At 31.8% G+C, this 25568-nt stretch overlaps 1 protein-coding gene across 1 annotated transcript in view; it reads left to right on the top strand.

The window, feature by feature from the left end:
• COL24A1 (collagen type XXIV alpha 1 chain) overlaps window positions 1-25568 on the top strand; it is a 309537-nt gene that overhangs the window by 68687 nt on the left and 215282 nt on the right. Inside the window, exons 12-18 of the mRNA XM_023528131.1 lie at window positions 5315-5368; window positions 7473-7517; window positions 19234-19287; window positions 21265-21309; window positions 24913-24966; window positions 25044-25088; window positions 25330-25383. Coding sequence (XP_023383899.1) covers window positions 5315-5368; window positions 7473-7517; window positions 19234-19287; window positions 21265-21309; window positions 24913-24966; window positions 25044-25088; window positions 25330-25383 — 351 coding nt within the window. The remainder of the gene's footprint in view (window positions 1-5314; window positions 5369-7472; window positions 7518-19233; window positions 19288-21264; window positions 21310-24912; window positions 24967-25043; window positions 25089-25329; window positions 25384-25568) is intronic.

Below are 25568 nucleotides of genomic sequence, written 5' to 3'. Positions count from 1 at the left end.
AAGGAAATAAGCTGATATCAAGAACATACTATTGCACTTCTAAACCATTAAAAGAGTTTTAGCCATATTACTGTGTTATGTTACATAATGTGCTGCAAATTAAAATCAAAACTAGTTCTAGGAAAAATTGGTAAAAGTATACTAAAATTTTTGTTTTGAAAATTCTCTATTTTTAATGGTTAGTTATTTTCCAGAATCTACATCTGTGCCTTATATTATCTAAAATACCTTTTGAAATAAGTGAAGCATAAAGTATTTAAACAGTATATGCTCTAATGATGCTTTAAATTTTTTAAATTCTTAAACATTTTCAAATGCTTTCATATGTATTTTCTTCTTTTACTTTGCCATCAATCCTGTAAAGTAGGAGGACAGGTATATTGTCTCTGCTTTATAGACTGGAAAATAGTAAACTAAGGAATTTTGCAATTTGATGAAGTCACAGCTGGCCAGAACTAGAACCAAGCAAGGGCTTCTGACCTTTAGTTCTGTACTCTTTTTGCTCTCCCTTGCTGTGTCTATGCTTGCATTAAGTGAAAATATGAGAGAGAAAAATCATGTTTTTTTTTATTAGAAGCTGCACTAAAAATAAATGTTGACAGATTCAGGAAGCAAGAAGAAATTAGTGGTTAAGAAATAGTCTTTGGAGTTAGAGAGGCCTGCTTTTTAATTTTTTTTTTTTAAACCCTTTATTTACTAGCTTAAACCCTCTGTGCCTCATTTTTCTTATCTTATTAAATGGTGGTAATGAAACTTACCTTTTAGGTAGTTATGAGAATACTGGAGCTTAATATTCTTAAAGCACAGTGCCTAGTGCATAGCATACACTTTTTAGGCAGATTCTATCATTGTTATTGAACTTGGGAGTTTCTTCTGTGCATGACCTAATAATTTCAAAGTATTGTGCAGTTTTTTCTTATGTTTTCTCATTTTGCTTCTGTGATTCTTATAACTTTTCTGAGTTCTTCTACATAACATTTTGCATTCTAATCTACATCATTTTGTTGTTGCTTTTTACCCCATTTGTACTGAAAATTATTGTCTAGATTGTAACCTTTTTCAAGTTGTATTTTTAGCTTTTGATGGCCAGCTTGATAAAAAGATTTTTAAAAAATATATTATCTTTTTATAATTGATTTAATTCTTTAATTTTCCTTTGGGATTGGAGAGTATCCTTATCTCAGTTTCACATTCACAAAGGGCCTCAAATGTAGACTTTTGACATCAACTCCAAATGTGGTTAAAAAGACAAAAATCACAGAAACATACTGACAAGATTATAAGATGTTTTTCATTTAATTTGTGTTCTGTTACTGAGCTATACCACATGCTATGCACTATAAGTTAACTGGCACTATTATTTGATTGCATGTTTTGTTGTTAAGATAATTACTTTTTAAAAGTAAATGTTTAAAACATACCATAATTTTGTAATCCTCTTTTGGCATTTCTTTATATAATAATATGCTAGGTGCCTTAGAAAGTAGACGTGTATAGGGCCTCTTCTGACATTTTAGTGGCCCTGTTGGTGACACAAAATTGCCTCTAACTGGGTATACAACCTTCAATTCAAAAAGCAAAAGCATTGTGTTGTTATTTTTTTAATGTTCTTTGTTTCATTACACAGTAAACTCTAATTTAATGATGGTGTTTTGAGAACGACCACAGCCCTATATGATTTCTTTGATGGGTGCTCCTGACATATTTCAATATAATAATTATCAAGAAATCTTTATGAAATACTTATGTAGTTATTGACAGCATTGTTCTCTTTAAAATCTTTACTTGTAAAATGTTGTGCTTGTACCCTCTACAGGCTATGTTGAGTAAAAGTCTGACTTTTCAATTTCTGAGTTCTCAATTATTTAGTTCCCTGATAAGTATACACCAGTTAGAGTATCTTTTCCTTTTATTTATAAGCAAAACTCCACTTATATAACAAAACAAAAACAAAACAAAAGCAAAACTCCACTTATATAACAAAACAAAAAACAAAACAATTTTAACAAAATAATTTTAAACAAAACAAAATTAAAACAAAAGCTGTTTTTAAATGTAAAGCCATCTGTAGCTCATGATTCTGAACATACATGCAGCTTGTCATCATAATCCTAAATGTTTGGTATCAGAAATAGTTTTGGATGCTTCATTTTTAAATAAACCGTCCCCATCCTCTAGGTGCTGGCTTTCAAGCAAACAAATCATAGGTGTTTCACTATTAAAGTTAAGTAAAAAGAACATTCTTTCTCTTTTTTCTCTTTTATTTTATTTTTTGCTTGGTCATACAATCTATAGAACATAGAGAACTTTAAAGGTGTTTTTTCTTGGAGAAAATGCTCCTCTTTCTATGGCAACATCTGAGTAATTTTCACCCTCAAGAACTAAATTTCTTACAAGATTCTTATTTCAAGCAACTTAGAAACAATTCCTGATTACTTCTTTTAAAAACGTGGTAAAATATACATAAAATTTGCCATGTAAAGTGTACAGTTTAGAGGCGTCTTAGTTCAGGCTGCTAAAACAAAAATATCATATACCAGATGGCTTAAACAACAAATATTTCTCAGTTCTGTAGCCTGGGAATTCCAAGACCAAGATGCCAGCAGATCAGGTGTCTAGTGAGGGCTCACTTCATGGCTTGGAGACAGCCACCTTCTCACTGTATCTTCAGATGACCAAGAAAGCAATCATTTTAATTGCTTTAATGGGCATTAATCCTGTTCTTGAGGGCTCTACCCTCATGCCCTAATTACCTTCGAAAGGCCCCACCTCCAGATACCATCTTATTGGGGATTATGCTTCAACATAGGAATTTTGAGGGCACACAAACGTTCAGTTCATAGTAGGAGGCATTAAGTACATGCACATTGTTTTGCAGTCTTCACCACCATCCATCTCCAGAACTTTTTTATCTTCCCAGACTGAAACTCCAAACCTATTAAACAATAACTCCCTGCTTTTCTCTGCCCCCAGCCCCTGGCAACCATTCTACTTTGAGTCTCTGTGAATTTGACTACTCCGTGTACTTCATTTAAGTGGAATCGTACATTATCCTTTTGTGACTGGCTTATTTTTCTTAGCATGATTGTTTTCAAGGTTAATACACATTGTAGCATGTGCCAGAATTTCCTTCCTTTTAAAGACTGAATAATATTTCATTGTATGAATATACCACATTTTGTTTATGTGTTCATCTGTTGAACATTGCTTCCACCTTTTGGCTATTGTGAATAATGCTGCTATGTTGTACAAATGACATTCCCTTTTTTAAAACCTGAATTCTCTTTTAATATACATTATTAGGAAGAATTTACTCTGAAAAGCCACCCATTCTCTGATTCAAATGAGTAGCCTTTATCTAAGATTTAGATGAAATGGTCTCCCATATATATTCTTAAAATTTTTTATACCTTGGCTTTTCTCTGTATTCATAAAATCATTCTTCTCCCATCTCCATTTTAGCCTCTGGGTCAGTGATAATTTTTCTTTGTTTTTTCTCAGAGCTCTAGTCTACCTTTAAGGCTTCTGACCTGCCTTCAAGTCGTATATCTATGAGCTTTCTGTGAGTCTCACATTTCTGATTCCCTGCCAAGATAATTGCATTTGAATGCATCATCATCACAAACTCAAAATGACTAACAAAACTTACCTACTTTCTATCAAATTCAGCTTTCCTATATATTTGTTTTCTATATTTCTATCAGTCCAACTATAAAACTTAGAATCATCTTTGCAATAATCTTTAGAGACATATACAAAGATCTGTTGACCCACTGTAACCCTGGTGAATATTATAAATTGCAAATTTGGTTATATCAAAATTATTCCTAGCTTTTTTAATGACTCACAGTATTAATTCTAAACTTCTATAATTATATATAAGGCTTTTTAAATTATGTGGGCACTGATACCCTTTTCAACCCCACTTTTTGTCTACCAAGCACATACAACTATTTGCAATTCTCTACAATGTCATTTCATTCCTATTGATTGATGGCATATTACTAGTCCTGTCTGGAATCCCTTCAAGACTCAGTTCAAATGTTGCTTCCTCTGAAAAGCTTTTCTAAATCTTTTCTCTAGATAAATTTGGTTATTCTGCCTTCAAAGTTCCCATTGCATATTGTATTTATCACATTGCATATCACATAATCATGTCACAATTATCATATATTATAATTATTTATTTATATGACCCTATTTCCTAATAAACTATGAACTTCTTGAGGACACTGATTTTCATATTCATCTTTATAATCACTGTTCCTGTCACACAGTGGGCACTAAAATAATGTTTTGTGAATCAGTGATCTAGACTAATATTTCTTCAAATTTGGACCATTGAAAGAGCCTTGTAAACAGGTTTTCTTATATTCACTGTTTCCTGTCATGTAGTTTGTATCCTGTCAACAGATTAATATTTTAGAAAAACAAATTGACATCAGGGAGATACCACACTCCTCCAAAGTCAGTAGCTTCCAGTTGTCTAAAATATATAATCTAAAATTCGTAACCTGAAATTTAAGACTCTCTTACATCTGCTTTCTAAACTACTATACAGTTTATCTATTAAATTGATGAAACAGGTTATTATTTGCCATATGTAAGATATAACTAAAGTATGTTAGGATAAAATACCTTGCATCGTTATTTATGTGTACTCCTTGTTTCTCAGACCATTTGGAATCTTCACGAGGGCACAATGAGTCTTTGCTCTCATCCAAAGCATCTTACACATAGTGTTATCACTTACCATTTACATACACTCCCCGAGTTCTCTCTGTTATACCTCTGCCTATTGTAATTGCTCTTGCAGTGTTCTTTCTCAATCCTGTTTATTAATATTTTGCCACCTCTGTACACCTATCTCAAGTTCTAGTTTCCTTTGGAACCATCTCCGATTGCCTTTACCTCCTGCCACATTAGAATAAATCTCTTTCTCCTCTGTACTTCTTATAGTCTTTTCATGCTTCCATACTTCTTAAATCTTTTCATACCTCCGTTCTGCCTTACATTTTAGTTAAATATATACATATGTTTTCTGCCCACTATAAAATTCAATGAAGAAGAGGATTTGGTCTTGTTGATTTTTATTAGTCATTGTGTCTTAAGTTAGGTTTTCTACTTTTTTTTTTAATGAAAAGATTAATCTGTAACTTTTGGAAGAGAAGCAATAAGATGAGAAGAAGTTATTCATACTGTTAAGCTGTATAATTTCATATTACTGTGAAAAAATTTTAACTGTCTCTACTTGGAATTACTTACAGGATGAATACTCAAATGAAATAATGTACAATGATTTGTTTACTTTAAGGGTTTCATTGGCTCTCCTGGAGAAGTAGGACAACTGGGACCTGAAGGAGAGAGAGTAAGTTCATTTTTTTCAATATTATTTCTAAAGTGATAAATTTATGATAATGTCATAAACAGGGGTCATAAAGTCAGGTATCAGGTAACTAATATTACTGAGTGAAGCAAGCCAGCTTTAAGAAAAAACACCTACTAGAAATATATAATTAGACTCTCTTGAATTTTACCAAATTTTATTTTAAAAAAATGAAGTGATACAAATATATATGCATATGGTTAGCTATTTTAAACTCAATTAAAAAACACAAGAGAAATATTAAAATATCTAATTATTAAAATTTTATTTTGTAATTTATTAATCTTTAATATAATATAAACTCTTGACAGGTCTTGTATTTTACAATACAATGTGCAGTAAATTTTTAGCCTCAGAAGATTTCTTTTTTGTTTAATTTAATAATGGAAGATAGCTGTTCATAAATGTATGTACTTATGAATAAAGATAGAATCTTTGAAAAATGGTTTGTTATACTTAAAAAATTAAAACATGTACAGAGGTCCGGCATTCTTACTTCATCATATCTAGTTTGAGGTGCTATGCAGTTCAGTGATTTTGCATATCTTCATTTACATTGTAAATTTTAATTGAAAACAGTAGAATTAAACAATATTAATAGACTATCATAAGGTTTGAAAACAGAATCATATTCAGAATTTAGCATTTAACTCTATTATTATAGAAATGCTCTTCAGGCCAAAATTTTTATTTCTGGAAACTGATTTTTGCAAATGAAAGTAAATCAGATTATTCTTTGCTAGATGAATTTTTCAAATACATAGTTTTTCAAGTGAGTGAATTAAATCACATTTTAAAAAATAATTACTTGCAAATGCCCTTCCAGAGAAGAAATATTTAGCTTTTAGATGTTTTGTAATGATAATAAAATGTTCAGTCTTTTTTAGTGAAATGAGGTGAAGATTTTTTTCCTTGGTGAACTTACGAAAAATGTCTTCAGCCCAACCCATCTGGAAAAAAAAAGTTAGCTATATTCTGTAAAGATGCATAAAGTCCTAAGGAAATGAGTCCTCTTGCTCACCTTTGAACTCTTTTTTTTTTATAGAGACATTAGATAGGTATCAAATACTGTTGAGTTGAAAGTGAATAAATTATTTTAACCAATGATATCATCTGACTTATCTATATGTAAATTCCAAGCTACATGGTTCTGACAGATTTCTTAGTTTCTAAGTCTTTTAAGTGATTATAAGTCTCAAAGTGATATCAGTTAGGATGCTTTAGAATACAAATAACAGAAAAGTTCAACTCAAACTGGCTTAAAAATGAGGAAATTTTTAATAACTATGATAATGATAATAGCAAAGTATTTTCATTATATATATATATATATATAAAATACAAGGCACTATACAAATACTTCATATGTGAACTCCTTTAATACTGACAAAACCCAGTGAGATATTATTCACACTATAGATGAAGAAAATGAAGCACACAAAGAAAGGCTTGTCTAAGACAATATGTAAATAATAAGAGCAGAGCCAGGATTCTGACATATATATTCTAGCTCCAAAGCCTGAGTGCTTAAGTACTATGCCCTACTGCTTCTTACATGACCAGAAATCCATAGGTTAAGTAGGATCTAGGCACAATATGATCTTGAGCACAGCAGTAGCATCATCCTTCTCTCTGATTTACTTTGCCTACTGTTGGCTTTATCCTAAGGCTGGTTTCCCATGTGATTGCAAGATTGCCAGTGCAGGTGCTAAATGTGCCTTTGTTTATATCCAGCCAGAGAAGCAGGGAGACACAGGAGGAGAGTAATTGTCCCTTGGGTATGGAAAAATAAGACCTTCCTGTTTGTGCTTTGGTTGTGTGCCTACCTCTGGACAAATAACTATTACCAGAGGAATGTCAGGATCCCATTTGGAAATACAGATGGGGTGAATTCCTGGATAAAATCAAGATTCTGTTATGAAGAAGACAAGGGTCCACTTCAGTTAATATATTGAAGTTTTTCTGACTGTCACATCAATTTAAAGAATAATTCATTTCTCTTTGGCATACTTCGTTAATTGATGTTTGAGAAAAAAAGATCTCATTTATTCAACAAATACTTACTTTTGACTTTCCTACATTCTAGGGTGTTCCTGGGATTCGTGGAAAGAAGGGTCTTAAGGGAAGACAGGTAGTTAGATTCTTGTTTCCTGAGTCTTGATTTAGAGCAATATAATCTAATTATGTGCATATTTCTCACCTATTAAAATATGAATGTAGCTGTTGTTCTTGTCTAAAATCCATCTCATTCAACAGAGTTTAATTTTTGCCACTTGAACAGTCTATCAAATAATACCTGAGAATGCAAAGGAAAATTTAGATTAAAAAAACTCAAAATTTGACACTTCTAACACATTTAATATATCAGGGTAAGAGACCTTTATCCTGATGACAAGTGGCTAAAATGTCACAGAAAATACATGAACAATTTAAAACACTACTGATAACATTATTCAACCTCATGTTTTTTTGAGGTTTTTTAAATACTTGCTTCAGATGTTAGCTGAGATACAAGTTCACTATGGCTTCTTGTATTTTCAGATTTAAATAAAGATCAACGAAAATGAATTTTTCCAGATAACATAATAATTTTAGAGATAGGTGGAAATTTTAACACCACTCAATACCCCATTGTTTAACAAATGAGAAAACTGTGGTTCAGGGAAGCATCCTCAGGTCATCCTGGCTGCATTAGTATAGCTAATTAGCCACCTGCTTTTCACTTGCGTCATTTTTACTACTACTGAAAGATATTTATTAGGATAAGATATTCTGTGCTCCACTGTGTTCTCTAGTCTATGAGGAAGAAAACCGCTCTTCATAACATCTTTTCTAAAATTGTATAGAAATAAAAATTTTGATGATAATGCTAAAAGACTGCAAATCTCACCAGAATATTCATATCCTTTTAAAGCATTTATACTTTGAGCTTTGCAATATTTTTTGAAGGTAGATTAGAATAGGTAGTAATGTCACCAATACATAGGTGAGGAGAATGCAGCTCAGTGATGTTAAAAGACTTGCTCAGAATTACATAGTTAAAAGTGGTAAAATTAAGAACTGAATCCAGGACCTTTGAATATAAATCCAGGATCTGTACCCCTTAGATATTTCTGTTATCTGTCTTCTATTCACACTGCTTAGAAGAACATGATTTATTTTTTCATGATATTTGGACAAAATGTGATAAAATTATTTTAAAATTTTACTTTAAAGATTTTAACATATTAAGGTTAAACTTACCAAACTGTCAAGAGTTAAAAAGTAAACTGAACATTTTGTTTCCTTACATTTACATTCAACTTTAAAGCTAATGTTATGCAATTACAGCAACAGAAATTGTTATTATCACCAATACCATCATCACCTTTTCTTATTCTAAAGCACCCTGCTAAATATTTTGTATGCCATCTCATTTAATTACGCTTTATTATACTTCAAAATGTTAGTACGTTATTTCTTTACATTTTAGCCTTCATACATATACCCCAACCAAAACACCTCTCTATTTTTTATGTGCCAAATATCTAATGTAAATATGTGGATGTGGGCTGTCTCAAAATGGACAGTACATGAAGTTTATATTCTTTATTCTTATCTTCTCCACTCTGTCTATCCTCCTTTTATCAAAGTATGTTGTCAGTAAAAGAACTAATTAAGTTTATATGTCACTATATAAATTACTTCCAATACTTAAAGTGTTACCTACCCATTAGTAATTATATTTTAAACATAATTTAAGACAAGATAAGTAATCTGCAATGCTGGAATTATAGGCATTGGTGAGGAAATGTTTTCTTGAAGCCCTTGTGATATATCATTTTAGTAGCTACCTAATTTATTTATTAATATGGCTGGTCTTATGTAAATATTAACTTTATCTTGAAAATGTATGAGTAATATCTAGTTTCCTACTTCATAATGAACTATAAAATTGTCCATAGAAATTTATAGATAGCTGTGGTTTCTTACTCCGTAGGGAACTATACAATTATCCAACAAATGCTTTTTAATTCAAAAGGGGAATTAAAGAAAACTGGAGAAATTGTGAATGAAATGATTATTGGGTTTTTTGTTTGATTGCATACTTCTTTATGTTACACAATTTATAAAGTTTTATTGCTTTAAAAATATATGCCTTTGTAATAGAATTAGATCCTTAAAAAATATATTTGTAAAACACATGTATTCTATTTTTTCTAAATAGTGTTTATAATAGAAAATTTGTCTGGTGCTGTAATATGTCATGTATACTACTTGTACTTTTTCTTGTTTTTTACCACAAAATGATTTGGCCATGTTTATGAGGAAATTGCTGTACTTTGAGTAAGATCCAGTTACAGCCACAAGGCAAATCATGCCAAGGCTGTCCTCAAAGACTCTTCCAGATTATTCTATGTATAAATGCTCCCCTGTGTTCTGTTTAAGTAAAATCATCTTCAGATAGCTTTGACATTAAGTAAGGACAAATGTATTAGCATGGGATATTATGTATCATGGGACACTTATACTTTAGTTTAAGGGATTAAAATTTCATGAGAATGGTCACCTATTACTGTTTAAATAACAATAAAAGGAAAATATCTTGTGAGAATATTTCTACTCTCTTCGATGTGGAAAATATTAGGTGTGTGGAATACAAATATGGTCATTTTCTCTTGGTAATGTATTGAATTCTGTATGCTATCTTTGTTATATGTGAAATAAATATTCAAATATAGGGGCCACCATAAAGATGACAGAAAACTTTATCTGAAAGAATATGGCAAAAATCTAGAAATGCTGAAATCTGAAAGTACTCATATCTACAAAACTTTTGACTATACGTATGTCAAAGATAGTTACTTCCAATTTTCTACTGATTTCAGAGCTATTTAGAAGTGTGAGTTGATGCTTCTTTAGGGTACTGCTATATGGATCCCATGTTATTTAATTTATTATCAGTATGAATATTATTATAAGATGTACTTTATTACAATTATCACTCCCCTTTAATTAACAGTCTCCCTGTGTTTTAAATGAGCTTGTTTTCACAAAATTTAGGTAGATGAAAGTACACAGTTTTATTAACATAGAATAATATGATTCAGTTTTAAATAATTATTGTAAGATGTAATTTGTAGAACAGTGACATTTTTAGATAACTCTGTAAGTTTAATGTAATATTTTACACTTAAATTTTTAGTCTCTGAATTTGAGGCCAGGAAATAGTAAAATAAATTACTTCACTTTCTGTATTATGTGTGATGTGAAACACTCTCACAGTCAAAATAGTGACGGTAATAGGCATAGAAAACTTCAAAATCCAAGTTCAAGTCTTTCTGAATATTAATCAGGATGAGCTTCTTTGAACAACTGAGTTGGTTTCTAACCTGAGTACTAAAGCTCTGTGTTTGATATAAATAGTTTACAAAAATATTAAAATGTATGTGCATTGACATCATATCACATATACATATAGCACAGAAACGTAGAGGAGTGGTAAAATTCCTTTCTATAATTGTTCAGTGAGTTAGTAACATTGCTAAGCTTAGGTTTTAAGATGTTGCTATAAATTATATGCTAATATAGCTGACCAAATGGTCACTTACTTCCCTGAGTAAACACGAAGCATGGAATTAAGTTGTTGTGAGCCAACTTCCTTAGTGATGTTTGTATTTTCTAAAATAAAATTATAGGTTTATAAGTAAGAGATATCTTTCCCTGGGCAGTGTAAATATGATACGAATGCTTTTGAAAATGGACCCATTTAAAAACAACATATTATTTTGGTTATTCAAGAATTACTTATTATTTATCCTCATACTGGTATTTTTTAATTTAATGTTTGTGTTAAAAGTTATTTCACTTAAAATCTTACTTCCTAGAAAACTAGGAAGTTTTCTTAGGTTGTGTGCATTTGAGAAATTTTTTCTTCCTTTTTTTTATTTTTTATTTCAGTATCTTAGTATAAGGTACTTATTAATCACTACAATTATTTTTAAAGACCTCATGTAATCACTTACCTATTAGTCAATATTTGTGTATTCATGATTTTAGATATTAAGATATCCTTTTACCTCTTCTTTTTTCCTCCTCCACTCCCTACATGTTGTAATTGGATCAAAATCCTTAATGTCAGTTACTATTAGAGGTCAGATGTGGGGCTCTAGATGTCTTCAATAAAATCAGCCTTTGGAGGTGGGAAAGCCCTATTAATTCATTATTTTTGCTCTCTGTGGATATTAGAGTTCGTCTCAAGTTCTTTTGCCAGCAATCTCAGATAAAAACACAGTAATAGACAGTCTTTATTGGTAAGGACTTTTTAACACCATAGAACTATTCTATTTTAGAACTGTTCTATTTTACATGTTTTACTGTCTTTATTTAAAAAGCTTCTTGGAACTTAGCTGATGTGAGTCAGATTCTTTAAGAGCATAAAACCATCCACTGATTTATAATAGAAAAGAAGAATGCTATTTTTAATAAATAAGGGAGGCAGGGAGAGAGGATTTGTATATATTATTAACTTTCAGATTTTATAGCTATTATATAATTCCAAGTAGCTTCCTTTTTAATGCAAAGTTTCCAAACTTCATTCTGTAGTGCCACAGTCAGGAAATTCTACAGTGGCTATAAAAAGTATTTTACAAGGGCTCCCAGATTGATTTAATCATTAGTCTCCTATAATAAGTTGGCTATACATATTTATATGGCTCCATAGAGCCATATAAACTTATGCCAGAACTGACTTGCCAGAATTGAAGATAAACATGAAATTGAAGATTGGGATTTACTGTCAACACCTAGAAAATTTGTCAAAACGTGAGTTGTCTAAGGAGTTTTTCAGAACCCATAAGAATAGATTATTTAAAAAATCATGTTACATTTAAAGTTCGACATAGATAAAAAGTGAACTCAGTTTTCTTACCGTAAAAATCAAAATATCACAGTCTTAGAATGGTGGACAAAATAACATCCTCAAGGCATTGTAATACCCAGACTTCAGAGATGTTTACTTTTCTGACTGTAGAAAGGAGTGTCTCCTCTTCTTTTCTTATACATCTTTTTGTTACAAGAAGTCTATTTAAAGTAAACTGTATTTTAGCTTCTAACTCCAGTGTTAGAATTTCAGAATATAAAATCCTTCTGTTAGACATCTGTTATTAGTTTCTATCCTTAGCTCAAGACCCTCTTAAAAACATATTGCACAGGAGTGTTTCAGATACGTACATTTTTATGGAAAATTTGGAGACAGTGTTTTCTTTGTCCTAGGGAAAAGGTTGCAATTAATTCAATCATGAAGGAACTACTAGTGTTGCTACAGCGTTACAGAAAATTGTCATTGATTTTTAAGTGATTCTGCCTCTTTTAAGAAAAACGTACTATCTGGATTCACTTTACTGGGTGTAGTCTGTAGTAATATATCTGGCTAAGTATAGTTTGACAGATGTATGGAAGGGCCCAGGACTTTGAATTAAACCTACTTTCAAGGTTGGGACAGGTATTGAGCAGAGGGATGTCTAATGAACTACAGCTGATAATTTGGGGAAACTCTAGATGGAGCTAGTTTTCATAGAGATATGACACCAACAGGCAAAAATTCAGCCAGGCAATTATTTTCATGGCAGATAATTTAAGGGAAAACCTAGAGAATCTTGTAGGTTATCAAAATCAAGAATGTGAGACTGTGAGTGCAAATATGGCAGTGAAATTTGGCTTGGGTTCAGAAACTGTATACTCTGGTTGGGAAAAATGGCAGGAATAAGGTGGGGTCCTTATAACTGAGGGATAGAACATGATGTCGTATACCAAAACTGGTTCTTCGATACAAGAATAAGGGAGATTCCAGTTCCCAGAATTGGAATACAGTGTTGTAACCAGTCTTTAAGAAAAAGGCAGGGACTTGAATCTGAGAACTGAAGCCCAAATCATAGCTCCGTTAACTGTAAGCCTGACTTGATGCTTAGTCCCCGAGAAGTAGGCTAGAACTCCTTAAATTCCTAAGTTTAAAATTAGGCCCAGGTATCAAGACATGGTTCTCCTTGAAGCGTGGATCCACTTGTCTCTCCTGTGGGATAAGGAAGGGGGAAGAGACTGGATCATCAGAGAGTACTTCACACGCTAGCCTTTTCCTATAGTAATCCTGTTTCACTTTTGAAGGATTTTAAAATATCAGGATTTCTTGGTGATATATAGTCATGTTTAGAATGTGTAGACTTCTAGGTTTTATTTTAGAATTTCTAATCTTAGACAAGTTAGTGTGATTGTCTCTTTTCAGTGCTTAGTCTTAGAAAAAGTTGAATTTCTGTTGTTATTGGTAATGCTTATTTAGTGTATATGTCTTTTATGATAATTTTTATTTATGTCTAGTTTAGGTTAAGTATGTCGTTTCTAAATCTTTATTCTTTAGAAAGACCAAAATATGCTCATAGTTAACTATAGTCTTTAACAGAAAAAAATTTCATAGCTTTATTTTTTTTTAATTCTAGAAATGTAGTTACTAGTATTTTATGGTTATTATGGCCCAAATATTTCTCTAATTATTTTATATGCATTATTTTTCTAATTTCTATGTAGAATTAGGAAATAATCCTTTTACTAGAATCCCTAAGCAATAAATTTCCCACTGTTTCAAGATATTTAGCTATACTACCAAGTATAGCATCTATGTGTGGTCTAAAATATTAACACCATGTATCTATTCAGGCATACCAAGTCTAGAATACTTCTTTTGTTCTTAGTGTTTGATAACTGTCATGTCTGATAACAGTACCATCATTAGGCCCAGGCAAAAGAGAAACTTGATCTGGGCACTGTAGTTTTGAAAGCCCTGTATGTCACAAACAAATAAAATAAATATATATATTTTTTAAAAAACCCTGTCACTCAGGATACAGCACTTAGCATTGGCATAGTATGACCTGTAATCCTAGACATCCACTCTTGTTACTATGCATGTTATCTATCGCTGTGTAACAAAATACTCTAAGTTAGTGGATTAAAACAATAATAAATATTCATAGTTCTGTGGATGGGGAAGTTGGGAGTGGCTTATTTGGGTAGATTAGGGTTTCCCATGAAGTATAGTCAAGATTTGGGGCAGGACTATACTCATCTGAAGACTTGACTGGGACCGGAGGATTTGCTTTTAAGGTGGCTCATTTACTGTTTGGCCAGTTAAGCTCTAGTTAGTGGGAGGCCTCACTTCCTCCCCATGGGGAATTCTCCACATGACAACTTGACTCTCTTCATGACATGGCTGTTGGCTTCCACCAGAGTAAATGGTCCATGAGAGCAAGGTGGAAGGTGTAGTACCTTTTGTGACCTAGCCTTAGAAGTCACATACTGTCACTTCTATGTTTTTTTTGTCATACAGGCCAGCCATTATTCAAAATGGAAACTACACAAGGGCATTAATACCGGGAAGTGAGAATCATGAGGATTTATCTTTGAGGCTGGCTATCTCATAGTTAAATAATATTCAGTCCTCATAGAAATTGCTCTCCACATCTCTTGCCTATAACCTCATGTCTGAATACCATGAAGAATTGTAAATAGTCCACTGCCATCATTAGAGAAGGAAACTGCTCAAAATTGTGATGAGGATTTGGCAGGCAATAGAAGCACTTAGGTAAAAGGAAAGATGACTTAATTAACTTATCTAATTTTCCTTATAACATGAATGCAGTAGTCTCTTGCATAATGAAGTACTATTGCCTGATAATACAAAGCTTTTATTTTCTTGCTTCTCTTTGTGTTCTGATTTATGGTTTGAACGGTAGTAGAATTAGTGTAATATGTGTAACAGTTGCAACCAAAGACTAAGAAACATTTTTGCATTATTTGCATTATACTTTTTGCAATTTATTACACTTAAAATTGCATTTCATAGCTATAGACACAAAATTCATAAAACATGACAGAGATTCTTTATATTGCCAACTAGATTGATATAAAATACTAGAATGATGTTTTTAATTATAAACATTTAGATTAAATTTTATAAAGTGAATATAAAAATTTTAATTTAATTAATATTGATATTAATTATAATGTGCAATAGAAAATAATCAGTAAAAATATTCAAAGGGATGATTTACTTAAATTTTCAAAATCTAGAAACACTATGAGTAGTCTTATATCGAGCATTACCACATAGTAAAATTTGCAAGTAGGACTTTCTACTTTCTCTAAAGATTTAACTACCAGTTTTATTAGTATTCTATCTCTTTCTACATAACAAATGCCACAAACGTAGCAGCTTAAAACAACACCCATTTATTATCTCACAGTTTTCATGAATCTGCAGTCCAGGTACTCCTTAACTGGTTCTTCTGCTAAGGGTCCTAAGCCTGCAATCAGAGTGTCAGCTGGCTGCATCATCATCTGGAGGCTTGACTGGGAAGGCGTTCACTTCCAAGCTCATTCAGGTTGTGAGAGGATTCATTTCCTTGAGGTTATAGAAAGGTTGTAGAACTGAGGGCTCTGGCTTTTCACTGGGTCTTGGCTATAGGCCATCTTCAGGTCTTATTGACTATCTGCATTTCCTAGAGGTCACCCTCAGTTTTCTACCATGTGGGTGCTTATTTCGTCAAGCTCACAAGGGAAATCACTAGATCCAGGCTGCTAAGACAAAGTCTTATACAGTGTAACATAATTACTTTAGTAACATCCCATTACCTTTGCTATATTGTATTAGGATAAGCAAGTCATAGTCTCACCTACACTCAAAGGGAGGGTAGCTTACAAAGGCATGAACACCAGGAGGTAAGAATCATTAGGGGTCACCTCAGAGTCTGCCCTTTGTACTGATCTAACAGTGTAAGTGAGCAAGAAAATTATTTATAACTTGAAGTGATCAAATGAAATCCCTAAAATGTCATATTCTTTTAAAATAAAATTTGATCACTAGTCAAAACAATGAAAATGAATGAAGATGATTATGCACAATACAGAAGCAATAATACAACTCTGGAACACCTATTTGAAGATGATTATTACTTTCAAGAAAGGCAAAAACTCAAGTTTTCCTGTAGATGATAATTGTGAAAAATGGTCATTACATCCTTTGGCAGTGTGAGGGTATTTCTAGAAGAGCAGAATTCTATTTAAATTAATGGTTATAATTTTCAATTAGGTAAATATCAGAGAAAATTTAGTATTGCATTTTGTAACAAATTCTTTCAAGTGGAGAAAGAAATCATAGAAATTGTTTTTTGTATTCTAAGTTCAGGAGCAGTATTTTATCATTCTCATTACATATTTCACAACCTTGAAGATCATTTTTTGATAATGAAGAGATATGGCTATAAACATTAAGGTTCATTATTAAAGGAATACAGAACCACCCCTACATTAAAAAAAAAATCATGCATGCAGTTACCAGAATTGAAATAACAACTGAATAAACAGTGAATAAGCAAAAACATATTCAACAATATAAAACATTGGCTTGATGTTTTTCAAAAGAAAATATATGTCCAGTATAGCCAAATATAATGATGCTTTTTGTGGCAGTAAAACAAGAAAATGTCTAGATTTAGTAGAAATTATTTCAAAAATTGATGACACAATGGTCAACATGTAAGAAGGATAAAAATAAATTATATCCGTCTGGAATAGAGAATTAAAAATTAAATGGAATGTTTAGTGGGTAGTAAAATGAGAAGAGAATACATAAAACCTTTAAAAATAGGTATTACTCAGTTCAACTAAATTGTTTCAGGGGCAAAATAAAATTGGATGGCTAATAAGTATTATGCATATGTTTGAACCAGAAGAACAAGAAGATGGAATTAATAAGTATTTCATTGTTTTTATGCTGGTTGTAGAAAGTACAAATTTTGTGATAAGTGGAGAACTAATTACATTTCTCTCCCCTTTTTCTTCTGCCTCTCCTAGTGGGGAGAAATCATGAGTTATGTGGAAGCTGAACTGCAGAGCAGCTCCTCACTCCCACTGGGTGAGGATGGGGACTAATCAGTCCCAGATAGCACATCCTCTGGCTATCTTGACTGAGTCCCCAAGGATGTTTTTAGCAATCCAGCTCCTTGTTCAGACTGATTGTTTCTTCATTTTTAAGAAAAACTTTACTGAGATACAATTCACCTTTTTAAAGTGTACAATTCAGTGGTTATTACTATATTCACTGAGTTGTGCAGCCATTACACCATCTAATCTTAGAACATTTCAATCACCTCATATAAAAAACCCTGTACCCATCCATTAGCAGTCAGTCCCCAACTCTCCCCACACCACCAACCCTAGACAACCACTAATCTACTTTTTATCTCTATGCATTTGCCTATTTTGGACATTGCACATTAATGGAATTATGCAGTATGTCCCTCATTCTTTATTATTTCACTGAGGATTCTGGAAAATCTACTTATGATCTATCTAAAATTCCATCATTTATTATGTTTCAGATTTATTACAGTATTTTTCCTCTACTTTTTCCACTACCTGTGCATCTAAATACTTTCAAATACTTTCTAATACTTTGATTAGGTCATACTCAATAGAAAGATGTATTACAAATTTGTGAGCTTGTTGACAACAGAATTTGACTTCCAAGGACAATGAAAGCAAACTGCCTGCCTGAACTTCAACTGACTTTGAAAGGAGTATGGCTTCAATATGTTTGACTACCCAGATGGTTTTTGCATTATCCTATGATTACAGAATAAGCGAAACTGCTTCTAGTATGAGTTAACTGTATCTTAGACACATCATATACTTTCCATTGTTAAATCATCTTTTAAACTTAGCCCATTCATGTTTGTTCTAGTGAACCAGTGGTTTTTGGCAATGTTAAAAATATAATATTTTGTACCAGCTTGCCTAAATATATTATAATAATCTAATAATATAGTTTTATTTTTGTTAACCGTAAGTTTTTAAAAATGAAAATTATTTGTGTTGATAATAATGTCTTTTAAATCATTATATAAAGTAGCCTTTTAAATCCAGTGGTAAATCTTTAAAGAAAAACATTAGTACATAAAGATTAATTGAGTAACTGTGTTATTTTACAGTAGAATTTATAATGAGAAAGTGTTACTTTACTGTTCTTCATAGTTTTACAATGTAGAATTCTCAATAGACATTAGGGAAGTTTAATTTTCAGTAGCATCATATTTTATGTTTGCAATATTTTGCCTTTCCCCAGTAAAATTGCACTTAAATGATTTTTCACATTATGTTGTATCTTGTATTGAGAAGTTAAAGTAGTCAGTATAGCATAGTAGAAAGAGAACATTGACTCTGCAATCAGACTACTTCCATTCAGATCTCAGGCCCACCCATCACTACTGGGTCCAAGTGACTTAACCTCTCTGGGCTTTAATTTCCTGATGTGCAAAGTGAAAATATTAGTACTCATTAATTCAACCGGCTGTGAAGATGAAGTAGTGTATATCTAATGATGTGTAAAGCCTTTAGCTCATGTAAGTGTGCCAACACATGCTTAGTAATATTGGCCATTTCATTCTCTATGATGTGGGTATGGGAACAGCATGAAATAGCAGACATAACTAATGGATTGGTCAGTCAAAAATCTTGGTTATGTTTCCTCTCATTCATTGGTTCTTTATATAATAATGAACAATTTCTATTTTCTCCAGCTTAATTTTCTGTATATATTATGTGGCATGTAAAATCATTTTATAAAATATAGAAATATTACACCTAACAAAATCAATGAAATGTTATGCAAAACAAATACACATTTTTGTTACACTACCATTTAGCGAATAGAAAATGAATATTTCCTATTACTAAATTTCTTATAAGAAAACACAGCAAAAATTAATTCTTTGTCTATTCTGGCTTTAACAACATTTCTTTCTCTTTCTCTGGGTCAGGGATTTCCAGGTGACTTTGGAGAGAGAGGCCCTGCTGGTCTTGATGGCAGTCCTGTGAGTAAATTGTGATGGTCCAATCTTGCAATCTAACATCACTCAGACTCCATAGCAACTGTAATTGTCATCCTCATTACCACATTTATGCATAAGCACTATTGACCAGACAGTTTCAATACCACTGTGCACATTCCAATTTGTAATTTTACAACATGGGAAATAAACCAAAAATGTATAATAAATAAACTCTATCTTGAGAGACAATCATTAAAATTAATTATTTTGACCATGTTAAAAATGACTGCTTCAGTAAAATATTAGAAATATATGATCACAGTACTGACTTGTACATTTGGGGGATGGGGGAAGGAGCCTTTCAAGTACAGGGAAGTAATAAGAACCCTCATATAAAAATTATGCATTTGGTGATTGCTCTTTTGGGCTTAAATGTGTCATTGATTAACCTTTTGAGTATTTTATAGGGAAATCTCCTTTGGGATTGTTCAGGTATCTATGTTCAGATTAGGGAGTCAATATAATAAAATTTGTCTAATTATATTATAAAATGATGGATTGCTCTTTTTTGACAGTAGGTAATATCTTCACTTTTTGCCCTCAAAAAGCGTCCAGTAGATATCCCCCAATTTATGCCACGCACACATTCTTTTTTATAAGATTTTAAGGTGAATTAGAATCAACCACAAACTTTTTGTAACCTAAATTAGGAATAGTTTTTATAGTTAGACATATGTAAATTATTAGCATTTATGCTTAAAATAAAGTGTTTGAAAATAGTTTCTTTTTGATTTCTTTTTATAAATTATAACTGTATTAGCTTATTTAGTGAATTTAGCCAAAGTTTTATTCGTTATAATAATGTTTTAAGTAGAATGTTTACCATCATTTTCTTGCCCATGATTCGGAGGAGCTTCCCATTTCAAGCATAATAAAGTGAGCATTATTTACATTTTTTCTTTAATACCATTTATAAACAGTCTTGTGGGGATGATAAGGATATAATCTGATATATGCATCATTAGGTGATTTCACACATATGACTATACTTACATACCTAGTGTGAAACCATCTTATTTACTTTTTTTTTTCAGTTAAATATACATAAAATTTCTTAGGGTTGAACTCCTACAATATTTAAAACTTTTCTTTTTGAAATCTGCTTTTTATTTAAAATACCATGCTTCTTGAAGAGCATATTGAGTCTTTAATATGTGAAAATAAATAAAATCTTTTCAGTTTATTAGTTTATAATTCTCTATATTTTATACTATGCCTACACTAAAAAAAAAAATTGAAATGCAAAAAGAAGGGGGCTGTCTTGTACCTTGTACCATGTAAATAATGTAACACTTATCATAAAAACTGTACTACTGAATTCAAAAGACCATCATAAAGACTCATCACAAACCAACTGGAAAAATTACTGTTGATAATTTAAAATCTTATAAATAATTTAACAATGTTGGTAATTTCTTACATTTGTATAGTGCTTTATGAGAATTTTCAAAACCTTTCATATATATGAGAATTTTCATTGCAAGTTTTACAATGAAAACAAATGTTATTCCTATTTTATAATGAGAAAACTGAATTTTAGAGAATTTAAATAATTTACTTCAAAAGAATTGATAGTGTTTTACATCATTTGAAGATGTTCTTCTAACCCTCTATGCTGACCACCTTCTTTTCATATGATATGTGGGCTAGTTATGTCTATAATTCTGACTATGAATGAGATTTACTTTCTTTATTAGATACAAAGAGAAATCTATATCCTAAGGTTGGGTGGTAGTCCTAGCATCCAAAAGCATGGAGTCAAGGGCATTTATGAAGAACATAAACTGCCTCCAGATTTTGTACTTCTTAGGAGGATGCACAAGAGTAGGGAAGTTTCAGAAGTTAGCTGTAGAAGAAGTTCAAATTTGATATTTTTTTCCCAAGAAATGTTTGTTTAGGAACTGTGCTTTAGTAGTTTGGAATCATGTTTAACAAATTGTGCACATTTCTTTTACTTAGGGACTTATAGGTAGCATTGGTCCTCCTGGATTTCCTGGTCTTAGAGTGAGTATCAAATATCATCATTCTTTTAAAATGTTCTCGTATATTTATATTTGTTAGATGTAAGGTTAAGACTAAAATTCTTAGCATGGCCTAAGATGTCTAGATTGTTTTTGTTCTTATCTGCATCTTGAAACCTAGTCTGTGTGCTAGCAAAGGTGTTCATTCTCAGATGCCATGCAGCCTCCCTACAAGATGGCCTGTGTATTTCTTTGTCTACCTGAAACACTCTACCTTTACTTTTCTGCCTAATAGTTCACTCATTCATTTTTCAGTTCCAGGACTGAGCAAAGTGCTTGCCATACAATAGTGCTCAGTGAAAATTCCTGGGTTTTCTGTTCTTTCTCTTTTTTCACTCACCCTTTGGTAAATGGGAGAGGTTCTATACAAATGAAAATGGTTAATGACACTAACAATCATCTTTGTAATCCTCCTCTCTTCTACACTGATTTAGATGGTACTTTACACTTTGCAAAGTACTTTCACATGAATATCTTATTTGTAGATAGAGCAGGTATTTTTTGTTTATTAAAATTTTAAATCAGACAAGATGAGCTTTACTTTACTTTACTTACTTTATCAAATGCTGAACTAGATGGAAAAAATGTGAACAAATTAAGATTCCTATTTTTGGCAGCATTATAATCTAATGGCATAGAACAAATAATAAACAATGTCATACAATGTGATTATTGCTGTTATGGACTAAAATAAATCCACTGAGAAAGGAGCAGTTTGTGTTATCTCAGAGATTCAGAGTAAGCTTTACATAAGTCTTTTTAGCTGCATCCTGAAGATTGTGTATGAGTTAGGTAAAGTGGAAAAGGGCAGAGGGCTCTTTGGCAGAAAAAGCTGTGTTCTAATGCACAGAAGAGGGGAGAAATGAAATGTTTGGGAAGTGAATGAGTAGCAAGACTGTAGCCTGTGAAGTATGGAGGGATGGGAGCAGAATGGAAGGAAGTGAGGATTAGAAGATAATTGGGAAAGTTGTAGAATCTTTATATTTCGTAGTAAATGTTTTATCTACTTGCCCAGAACTGCAGCCTCTGATTTATCTCTCGAGTGTTCCCTTCAAGCAAGTATAGTTTCAGAAAACAGATGACATCGACTTTGCTAAATTATTTTTTCTGTGCAATTGATTGTTATTTTTATTTGCTTTTTGATTAGCGACAGTGATTATTGTCTGCAAGTGTGAGTGGGCATGGTTGAAAAGCCCAATGTTGGAACTCAGCCTTTTCCACAATGCGCTCACTCATATGAACTCTAATTGGCAAGTGTCTGCTGTTTTTATATAAAGAACCTATCCCTGGATCTCTATTTATTTTTTTCACTCACTTTGACTCAAAAGTTCTCTATTATTTATCACTGTGTGGAAGGCTCTTCTGACCCTGTCGCCGTATTCCAGACACCCTCAACTAAGCTCCTATGAATGAAATTATTTCTTCCGTCTACTCCTTCTTATGGAAGAGAATTGTGATAGGTAGGGAGTGCTGAAGGAACTTCAAGTTATCTTTGTGGAACTGAAAACTGCTCTTAACCTATCATGGATACTTTCAGAAGGCTATTGTTTTTGGGGGAGTAAGATTTTTCCACATAACATATGCCATGCCACAAAATTTTTTTTTGTGTAAATATCTATATGTGTACATTTTATTTTTTTAGTTCTATAATTTACTAAGTCCTTTATATGTGTCTTTTAATATCTTCCAAAACTTACTATTTTGTGATTTTTTAGAGTCACTAAAAAATTACTTAGGATATTATGCATACAAAGTACATTCATTTGAAGATGCCAGACTATGCACAGTAATATATTTACTGAAAAGAATATTATACTGCATATAGAAAAATTAACAAGACAATGAAGAAATATTTGTTAATATATCTTTCCATACTTACATGAGTTATTGCTGCATAATTTCTAAACTGAGATGTTTATTGATTTTTTGATACTATCATAAGTTTTAAATCTGTGAACTTTGAATAAAATAGCCACTGTAATTCTAAGAATAATTTTTTTCCTATTGACACAATTTGTCAATGATGTATTAATATTACATATCTGTTTAATTTGGAAAGTATTACTCTTTGTTTCTCACAGTTCCATATATTTCAGGATTAAGCATGTTGGAACTAATTTATCTTAGTTATATTTCACAGACTTTAGGACTCATCCAAAAGTAAAGATGTCATATTTTCCATTCTGAAATTTGTATTATGTAAAAATAGACTATTAGAAATGCCTCATTATGTTGAAAGATAGAGTTCTAGAAATCACTATTTCAAATTTTATTTTTAAAATTGATTACTTCCTCCAGAATTCATTCCATACTTTATTTCAAAACTATTATGTGCTAGTTATTATGTTGGGTCTGGAAGATTAAAAAAAAAAGAGTAAAACAAAATGTACAGACTAGAAAGACAGAAAAAAAAGCAGAATGCTGTATACTTAGTCGTGTAGTAGAAGGGCATTTCAGTAGACATAAACATATCTTCAAAGGCTCGGAGCCTATAGGGGAGAACATGTTTAGAGAATAGAAAACAGTCCATTGGTGTTAGAATGTTTGATTTGGAGGACAGATGAGATGGGAAGTGTTGGCAAAAGCCTGGTAGTAAGGGCCTGGGATACATTGTCACAAATACACCTCTAAAAGTTCCTTAATTTTTGGGAATTGTAAAAGAGAAGTTTTAGCCAATTTGGTCTTTAAGGATAGGGAATGATATATGATAGCCAGACACAGAGAGGTAGCAAGAGAAAGAAGAAAAATGAAGGCATCAGTGATACTAAAATTATATCACGATGGTTTAGATCCCCAAGTCATCAAGAGATATTCACCATTTTTTTGAATTTTACTTTAAACACTCTTGATGTTGCTCTTGTCCTTTGTCTTCTATGATGCCATATTGAAGGGATTTTTCTAAGTATCTTGCTTTCAGGAGATGAAAGTGGTAGTTATATTTTTGAAGAATTTTGCACCGAAGCATTAAACCAAGAACCTTGACATTGATGACTGTGTCTTTTTCACAGTATGCTCTACAAATGTTAAATAATGAAAGAGTGAGAGCAGAGTAGACTTTTTTGTTCACTACTCAGTTTATCCCTGAAATTTTGATAAATTTTCTGATTCTGCAAATTTCAAATCATGAAATAAAATCATTGGAATGCTTGGCCCATAATAACTGCCCAATAAATATTTGCAGAATAAATGGATGGAATAAAAATCTAAGGCAATCAAATTAAATATTTATTGAATATTTCCTGGGAACATGGAACTGTCTAGTTGGAAAAACATTTATCTAGTTGGGAAAATATTTCAAGATGAATGTCATGGATCATAAGTATTATAGGAGCTCAAGGAAGGGGAGGATCCTTATGGACTAGACCAGTCTGAGAAGGCTTCAGGAAATAGGATGGACTTCACTAAATAGTTTAAAAGATGGGTATGGTTTCCAAATGTGGCAAGAAAGAGAGATGGTTGAAGAATAAGGCAAATATGGGCACTTAGTGAGATGAACTGTTTGGAGTTAATTAATTAATTAATTTTTACTATATTCTCTTTCTAATTGTAGTGGATATTTAATGATGCCTTTCTTATTGCTTTTCAGGGCAGTGTTGGCCCAATGGGACCAACTGGACCTTCTGGAATTCCCGGCCCAATGGTATGGTTCTATTTGCATAATGGGTAGTTATCTTTAATTTCTCTATGATATCACAAAATATCACTTTTATTTTTTAGGGCCTTTCAGGGAATAAGGGCCTACCTGGAATCAAAGGTGATAAGGTGATTTAAATATTTACATTATCATAGAGATAATTTTTATCATATTTATTTTTTGAGCCAACACAACTCATAAAGTATTTTATTTTTATATATGGGATCTAATCTGTACTATCAATTATATAACTTTTCACAGAAGTAGGAAACATAGAAAAATTATTCTTTTATAACTAACATTTGGTTTCTTATTATTTTGCCATGTTTGCAGTGCTTAAATGTCTTTGTATGAAATTGTGCTCTGTAGGGTGAACAAGGCATTGCAGGAGAGCCAGGAGAGCTAGGGTATCCTGGAGATAAGGTAACTTTTTTACCATTCATTTTATATAAAGTACAAAAAAAGCCAGTGAAAAAGTATAAATTCTTTAAAAAAAAAAAAGAGGGTACTCATTATTTTTAACCTTGTATTTTGTTAGGATATGGTATTAGTATGGTTCTATATGTCTCGTTTGAAACAGTTTTTTCAATATTTTTAGAATATTTTCA

This window comes from Pteropus vampyrus, unplaced genomic scaffold (genome assembly GCF_000151845.1).
Source record: "Pteropus vampyrus isolate Shadow unplaced genomic scaffold, Pvam_2.0 Scaffold22, whole genome shotgun sequence".
Lineage (NCBI taxonomy): Eukaryota > Metazoa > Chordata > Mammalia > Chiroptera > Pteropodidae > Pteropus > Pteropus vampyrus.
The sequence above is the reverse complement of the archived record's forward strand: the minus strand, read 5'-3'. Positions and strand labels throughout refer to the sequence as shown.